Source organism: Aythya ferina, assembly GCF_964211825.1.
Source record: "Aythya ferina genome assembly, contig: HAP1_SCAFFOLD_79, whole genome shotgun sequence".
Lineage (NCBI taxonomy): Eukaryota > Metazoa > Chordata > Aves > Anseriformes > Anatidae > Aythya > Aythya ferina.
Genome location: NW_028181433.1, coordinates 183,706 through 192,403, shown reverse-complemented (window position 1 = coordinate 192,403; position 8,698 = coordinate 183,706). Strand labels below are relative to the sequence as shown.

Sequence of the window (8,698 nt, the reverse complement as noted above, 5' to 3'; positions counted from 1 at the left end):
GACACTGTCTAGTTCAAAGTGCAAGAGCTGAATGCAGCTCTGGGGTTTGCTTCATTGAATCTCTGAGGCCCCTGTGTACCCTGTCCTGCCCTGTCTCTGCTGTCCTGCAGGGCAGGGGCCAGGGTGGTGACACCAAAGGGATGCCTTTGGCTGTGGAACATGGGGCCCGGCAGAGACGAGGACTTGAGGAAGAGGGCAGAGCAAGGCAGCAAAGACAGCACGAGCGGTGGTTTTGGTGCACGGCCATGTTTGTGCCAGGAGCCTGAGTGAGCAGCAGCTGGCAGGAGGCAAGGGGAGGCCAGGAAGCACCTCCCCAGGCTGCTCCTGCCAGCAGAGACAAGGCCGCGGCCGAGGGGAGGGGAGGGGGCTGGAAGGGTGGTGGTGAAGTCCCTGCCTCTGTGCAGCCTGGTTGCCCTGCAGGAGATGTACTGGCCGGCAGGCCTCGTGAGGCCACCCAGCACATCACAGAGCACCCCAAGGCAGCAGGGATGGCACTGGAGAGGCAGGTGGTAGAGCCCAGCCAGGGGCTGGCTGGGAGTCCCCTCTGCTGCAGCCGACAGACGGAGCGTGGCAGGAGGCGGACAGGCAGGGATTGTGGCTGCCACACTCATGGTTGCCTTGCCACAGGCTGCTGCGGAGCTCAGGGCATGGCCACCATTACGCCGCCCCTTGCAAGGCTGGGACAAAGGCTACTCAGCCTCCCTAGCAGTCCCAGGTCTAGGGTCAGCCATGGCACCAGGAAATGGAGGTCTGTGAGATGCCGGCATCCCTGCTGCCAGGTCCAACAGAGCCCTAGCACAGGGCGCCTGTGCCCCTCTGGGCCAGCCCCTCTGCCCAGGCCAGAGCAAGAGGTACTCAGTACTTGAGGCGTGGCCTCACCAGAGCAGAGTACAGGGGGACAATCCTTCACCTGGTCCTTCTGGTTACACTACTGCTGAAAATAGCCATAATGCCATTGACCTTCTTGGCCACCTGGGCACACTGCCGGCTCATGTTCAGGTAACTGTTGACCAACACTCCTAGATCCCTTCCCTCTGCACAGACTGTAGTGCTGCATGGGGTTGTAGCCGAATTGCAGGACCCAGCACTTAGCCATGTTGAACCTCAACCCCTTGTTCCTCTGCCCATCAATCTGACCTGTCCAGGTTGTTCTGCAGGACCTTCCTCTGTTGGATCAACATTGTCCCCTGGCTTGGTGTCATCTGCAAACTTACCAAGGGTGCACTCAATTCCCTTGTCCAAATCATCAATAAAGATATTAAAGAAGATGCTCCCCAACACCAACCTCTGAGGAACACCACTGGTGACTGGTCACCAGCTGGATTTCACTCTGTTCACCACTGCTCTCTGGGCCTGGCCATCCAGCCAGGTTTTAACCCAGAAAAGCGTGTACCTGTCCAAGCCATGGGCCTCCAGCTTCTCCAGGAGAATCCTGTGGGAGACCATGTCAAAGGCCTTGCTGAAGTCTAGGTAGACTAAGTCAATAGCCATCCCCTCATCCACCAGGAGGATCACCCAGTCATAGAAGGAGATGAGGTTGGTCAGGCAGGACTTGACTTTCATGAACCCATGCTGACTGGGCCTGATTCCCATGTTGTTCTGCATATGCTATGATTGCATTCAAGATGACCTGTTCCATCACCTTTAATGGCACCGAGGCTGTAACTCCACAGTTCCTCCTTACACTTCTTATAGATGGGCATCACAATAGCAAGTCTTCAGTCATCCAGGATCTCTCTGGATGACCATGACCACTGATAGATGATGGAAAGTGACCCAGCAATCACATCCGCCAACTCTTTCAGCACCCTAAGTTGCATCCCATCAGGGCCCATAGATTTATAGGTGTCTAGCTTGCCTAAATAACCTCTAACCCAATACTCTTTGAAAGTCTTCCTCCCTCCAGGTTTTCTCTCTTGTTTCCAGGCTTGGTAGTGCATGGGGGTTAGCCTTAGCAGTGAAGACTGAGGCAAAGAAGACATTCAGTAATTCCGCCTTCTCTGTATCCACCGCCACCAAGGCACCTCCCTCATTTAGCAGCAGTACATCCACATTTTTCTGTCTTCCTATTGCTGCTGATGTATTTGAAAAAGCCCTTCTTGTTGTCCTTGATGTCTCTTGCCAAATTTAATTCTAACCATCTTCGTCACCCTCCTCTGGGCACTCTCCAACAGTTCTACATCCTTTTTGTACTGTGGTGCTCAGAACTGCACACAGTACTAAAGGTGAGGCCGCACCAGTGCAGGGTAGAGTGGGGCAAGCACTTCCCTCGACTGAGTAGCGATGCCATGCTTGATGCATCCCAGGTACAGTTGGCCCTCCTGGCTGCCTGGGCACACTGCTGGCTCATATTCAACTTGCTGTCAACCACAACCCCCAGATCCCTCTCTGTGGGGCTGCTCTCCAGCATCTCGTCACCCAGTCTGTACGTATAGCCAGGGTTGCCCTGCCCCAGGTGCAGGACCTGGCACTTGCCTTTGTTAAATTTCATGTGGTTGGTGATTGCTCAGCTCTCCAATCTGTCCAGATCTCTCTGCAAGGCCTTTCCACCCTCAACAGAGTCCACAACTCCTCCAAGTTTGGTGTCGTCAGCAAATTTGCTCAAAACACCTTCTAGTCCTATATCCAAATCATTGATAAAGACATTGAAGAGGACTGGCCCTAAAATGGAGCCTTGGGGGACCCCACTGGTGACCGTCTGCCATTAATGCCATTTATCACAACTCTTTGAGCCCTGCCCATCAGCCAGTTGCTCACCCATCATATGATGTTTTTGTTTAGTTGTATGCTGGACATTTTGTCCAGTAGGATCCTATGGGAAACCATGTCAAAAGCCTTGCTGAAGTCCAAAAAGATCACATCAGCTGTTTTCCCTTGATCGACTAGATGGGTGATCTTATCATAAAAGGAAATCAAATTTGTTAAGCAGGACCTACCCCTCGTGAACCCATGTTGGCTGGGACCAATGACAGCATTGCCCTCCAGGTGCACTTCAATAACATCAAGGATAATCTCCATAAGTTTCACAGAATCACAGAATTTCTAGGTTGGAAGAGACCTCAAGATCATCGAGTCCAACCTCTGACCTAACACTAACAGTCCCCACTAAACCATATTCCCGGATGGACCCGGCACTTGGCCTTGTTGAACTTCATACAGTTGACCTCAGCCCATCGGTGCAGCCTATCCAGATCCTCCTGCAGAGCCTTCCTACCCTCGAGCAGATCGACACACGCACCTAGCTTGCTGTCATCTGCAAATTTACTGAGGGTGCACTCAATGCCCTCATCCAGATCATCGATGAAGATATTAAAGAGGACTGGCCCCAGCACCAAGCCCTGGGGAACGCCACTAGTGACCGGCCTCCAGCTGGACTTGACTCCATTCACCACGACTCTTTGGACTCGGCTATCCAGCCAGTTTCTAACCCAACGAAGCGTGCGCCAGTCCAAGCCAAGAGCAGCCAGTTTCTTGAGGAGAATGCTGTGGGAAACGGTGTCAAAAGCCTTGCTGAAGTCAAGGTAGACCACATCCACAGCCTTTCCCTCATCCACCCAGCACGTCACTTTGTCATAAGAGGAGATCAGGTTTGTCAAGCAGGACTTTCCTTTCATAAACCCATGTTGACTGGGCCTGATCGCCTGCTTGCCCTGCAAGTGCTGCGTGATGACTCTCAAGAGAATCTGCTCCATGAGATTCCCTGGCACTGAGGTCAAACTGACAGGCCTGTAGTTTCCCGGGTCTGCCCTCCGGCCCTTCTTGTAGATGGGCATCACATTGGCTAGCTGCCAGTCAACTGGGACCTCCCCCGATAGCTGGGACTGTTGATAAATAATGGTAAGTGGCTTGGCCAGCTCCTCTGCCAGTTCCCTCAGTACCCTTGGGTGGATCCCATCCGGCCACATCGACTTGTGCACATCCAAGTGCCGTACCAGGTCACTAACCAGTTCTTCGTGGATAGTGAGGGCCACATCCTGCTCCCCATCCCCTTCCACCAGCTCAGGGTACTGAGTATCCAGAGAACAACCGGTATTGCCGCTAAAGACTGAGGCAAAGAAGGCATTGAGCACCTCCGCCTTTTCCTCATCTCTTGTAACTAAGTTTCCCCTCGCATCCAGGAAAGGATGGAGATTCTCCTTAGTCCTCCTTTTTGTGTTGATGTATTTAAAAAAACATTTTTTGTTGTCTTTAACGGCAGTAGCCAGATTGAGCTCCAGATGAGCTTTGGCCTTTCTAATTTTGTCCCTGCACAGCCTCTCAATATCCTTATAGTCCTCCCTAGTGGCCTGTCCACTTTTCCAAAGATTATAAACCCTCTTTTTTCTCCTAAGCTCAAGCCACAATTCTCTGTTGAGCCAGGCTGGTCTTCTTCCCCGCCAGCTCGTCTTTGGGCACGTGGGGACAGACCGTTCCTGTGCCATTAAGATTTCCTTCTTGAAGAGCGCCCAGCCTTCCTGGACTCCTCTGCCCTTCAGAACCACCTCCCAAGGGACTCTACCAACCAGTGTCCTCAGCAGCACAAAGTCAGCCCTCCGGAAGTCCAATACAGCGGTTTTACTGGTCCCCTTCCTGGCCTCGCCAAGAATAGAGAACTCCACCATTTCGTGGTCACTCTGCCCAAGACCGCTCCCGACAATCACATCCTCCACCGGTCCTTCTCTGTTTGTGAAGAGAAGGTCTAGCGGGGTGCCACCCCTGGTAGGCTCACTAACCAGCTGTGTCAGGAAGCTATCTTCCATGCCCTCCAGAAACCTCCTAGACTGCTTTCTCTGGGCTGTTTACCAGTTTACCAGGCACTGACGTGAGAATGACAGGCCTGTAGTTGCTAGGGTCTTTTTTTTTTTGGCCTTTTTGAAAATTGGTACAAAAAGGGCAAGAAAGTATCAGGGGCAGTTGAGCATAAGATGACCTGCACACCCGAGTTCCTGATCCCAAACCCTTGAAGTCCCTTTGATTGCTCGCAGATTATGCATTGCCATTTCTTCTCCTTCCAGATGTAGGACGAGCAATCTGTAATAGTCTGAGGGTTGAACCAAGCTGGGAAGTCTCATAGAATCATAGTATCATAGAATATCCCGAGTTGGAAGGGACCCATAAAGATCATCAAGTCCAACTCCTGGCACTGCACAAGTCTACCCAAAAGTTTAGACCATGTAACTTCTTCTCCATAATTTTACCAGGCACTGACGTGAGACTGACAGGCCTGTAATTGCTACGGTCTTCTTTCTTACCCTTCGTGAAAATTGGGACAACATTTGCCAGCTTCCAGTCTACTGGGACCTCTCCAGATTCCCAAGATCATTAAAAAATAATTGAGAGAGGTCCCGTGATGACATCAGCCAGCTCTTTAAGCACCCTGAGATGGATCCCATCTGGACCCATGGACTTGTATGGATCCAGGTGGAGCAACAAATCCTGCACACTTTCAGGGTTGGTTGGGAGTTTGTCATTCCCACCGTCTTGGTCCACCTGCTCAGGGCACCCAGGGTCCTGAAGCCCATCATCAGCATTGAAGACAGAGGTGAAGAAGGCATTAAACGTCTCTGCTTTGCCTATGTCATTGTCTGTGAGGAGACCTTCCCCGTCAAGCAGCGGACCTATGTTTTCTTTGGTTCTCATTTTTCTATTAAAATATCTAAAAAACCCTTATTTATCATCTCTCACAGACATGGCCAACGTCAACTCTAGTTGGGCTTTGGCCCCATGAATTTTCTCCCTACAAACACGAACAGTGTCCCTGTATTCCTTCCTCGTCACCTGACCCTCCTTCCAGCAGCCGTACACTTTCTTTTTCTGTCTAAGCTCCAGTAGAAGATCCCTGGTCAGCCAGGCCAGCTTTCTGCCCTGCCTACCTGCCTTCTGATATTTTGGAATCACCTGATCTTGTGCTTTTAGGAGGCAGTGCTTAAAGACTGACCAGCACTGATGGACACCTATACCTTCAAAAGCACCTTCCCAGGGGACCTTGCTGACTAGTTCCCTGAGCAGCCTCAAGTCTGCTTTCCCCATATCCAGGGCTGAAGTTTTGGTGGCAGTTTTCCTTCTCTCACCATAAATTCTAAACTCAACTACTTCATGGTCACTATGACCGAGACAGCCGCCAATTGCCACGTCTCCCACAAGACCCTCTCTGTTTTCCAGCAACAGATCAAGGAGGGCACCTTTCCTAGTTGGTTCCCTTAGCACCTGAACCAAGAAGTTATCATCTAGGTGCTTTATGAACCTCCTGGACTTACTCGTGTCAGCCGTGTGGTGATCCCAGTTGACGTCTCGCAAGTTGAAGTCCCCCATAAGGACAAGGGGAGTTGATCTCGAGGCATCTCTTAGTTCTGCAAAGAATAATTCATTGGTGTTGTCATCTCCTAATGATGTCTCCTTGTCATCTCCTTGTGATGTCCTTAACCCGGGCCCCAGGAAGGCAGCAGACTTCCCTTAGAGGAGGGTACCTTCTACATATTGGACCCTCTGTTTCGTTGATTGTTGAATCACCCACAACTAAAACTCTCCTTTTCTTCCTCCTGTCTGTGGTCACTATAGAGGGGGTTGGCCTTTCCAACCCTAGCAATATATCTGGTGGAGGGGGATTGTAGCCTTCTCCATCCATCGATTGCCTTTTAGCCTCCAGGGCCTTATATCTGTTGTTCAGGTCTACCTGATAGGGTGATATGGGTGAAGGAGGATTTTACCAGCCACCTCGAGCCTGGACTTGTTTCCTTTCATTCATATCCTTCTGCCTTGTGTCTGCTGAGGGATGGATACTTCATTCCCTTTGAGTTGGGAAATTCCTGGTGCCTGTTCTTGTTCCACAGAGGCCAGAGTTAGGCATCAACAGTCTATCTCCCTCTCTGAATCCTAGATGTTCATAAGTTTTATAACCTCTTTTCATAGCTCAGCTACCATGCAGAGCAGGTCTTCCACCTGCTCATATCTTACGCAATTGCTGTCTCTGCAGCTGTCCAACGGTGGTGTAAAGCTTTGGCACTCCCTGCAGCCTGACACCTGGACAGCTGTGTACTTTTTTGGAAGTTCAGTTTGGGTCCCCACCTCCTTTCTGGAAAGTGTGGAGGTGGCCTTCTGCTGTTTGCCCTGAGCGGTCTGTCACAGGAACTCACTGCAGCACCCTGCCTGCATGAACTGCCACACAGACTGCCACAACATGCCCTGACTGGTACCTAATGTCTTGTTTGCCTGCTCTGTGCACAGCATTTCTGGTTGCTCATGCTCCCTAGGGTCTCCCAATTGGCTCCTGAAGGGCTGTCTTCAAACTACAGAGGGGGGCAGTACTGAAGGGAAACCCCTGCACACCGCAGTTCCCCTGCTCCTATGCAGAAGGTGTCTGCCCTGGAGCCAATCACCTTGGTGAGTGAGAGTCATTATAATTGGGTGAAATGGGTTTAAATACACAGGCACAATGAATAGTGAGGTTTAATGGTAAACAACAATTCTAATAAACTGGGAAAAAAATACCGCAAGACAAGAATAGAAACCAGGCTTGGCCTATCATGAGTAACATTATGAGCAATTTTCAGAAAAATGCAGTAAGCTTATGGCTTATGAAATACACCCAGTCATCAGTTTCCACATTACATCCTTGAGGTCCTGGTTCCTCATGCTGTAGATGAGGGGGTTCACTGCTGGAGGCACCACCGAGTACAGAACTGCCAGCGCCAGGTCCAGGGAAGGAGAAGAGATGGAGGGGGGCTTCAGGTGAGCAAACATGACTGTGCTGACAAACAGTGAGACAATGATCAGGTGAGGGAGGCACGTGGAAAAGGCTTTGTGCCGTCCTTGCAGTGAGGGGAGCCTCAGCACAACTCTGCAGATCTGCACATAGGACAGAGCAATGAAAATAAAACACCCCAACATTAGAAAAGCAGTAAGCACAATCATCCCAGCTTCCCTTATGTAGGAGTCTGAGCAGGAGAGCTTGAGGATCTGGGGGATTTCACAGAAGAGGTCCCGGGCATTGCTTTGGTCAAGAGGTATTGAAAATGTATTGGCAGTGTGCAGCACAGCGTTGAGAAAGCCACTGCCCCAGGCAGCTGCTGCCATGGTGGCACAGGCTCTGCTGCCCAGGAGGGTCCCGTAGTGCAGGGGCTGGCAGATGGCAACGTAGCGATCATAGGCCATGATGGCGAGAAGAGAAAACTCTGCTAGAAGGAAAAAGAGTAGCAGAAAGAGCTGTGCCACACATCCTGCATAGGAAATGGTCCTCATGTTCCAGAGGGCATTGGCCATGGCTTTGGGAACAGAGGTGGAGATGCCACCCAGGTCGAGGAGGGCGAGGTTGAGGAGGAAGAAGTACATGGGGGTGTGAAGGCGGTGGTCGCAGGCTACGGCTGTGATGATGAGGCCGTTGCCCAGGAGGGCAGCCAGGTAGATGCCCAGGAAGAGCCAGAACTGTAAGAGCTGCAGCTCCCGTGTGTCTGCAAATGCCAGCAGGAGGAACTCAGTGATGGAGCTGGTGTTACACATTTCCTACCTTTGGGCAAGGGAGCCTGACAAAAGGAAGAAATGACAGTGCAAAATTTAAGGACTTCTTTTGGACCACTACATATCTCAAGAAACACCCCACAAAGCAAAACACTGCCTCATTCATTTCAGGAGGATCTTTCTGCTGCTCCTTGTCTTATGTCTGGTTGTTGCTCTGAGGGTGCCACAACAAGCAGGGTGCTCTGCTGTGAGCTCTGCGGCAGTC

At 51.2% G+C, this 8,698-nt stretch overlaps 1 protein-coding gene across 1 annotated transcript; it reads right to left on the bottom strand.

Moving 5' to 3' along the window:
- Positions 1 to 7,551: 7,551 nt before the first annotated feature.
- On the bottom strand, positions 7,552 to 8,475 carry LOC311428429 (olfactory receptor 14C36-like; the record flags this gene model as incomplete). Its single annotated transcript, XM_084539878.1, has 1 exon — positions 7,552 to 8,475. One exon carries the CDS (start codon positions 8,473 to 8,475, stop codon positions 7,552 to 7,554), a length of 924 nt encoding a protein of 307 aa, XP_084396004.1.
- Positions 8,476 to 8,698: the final 223 nt, after the last annotated feature.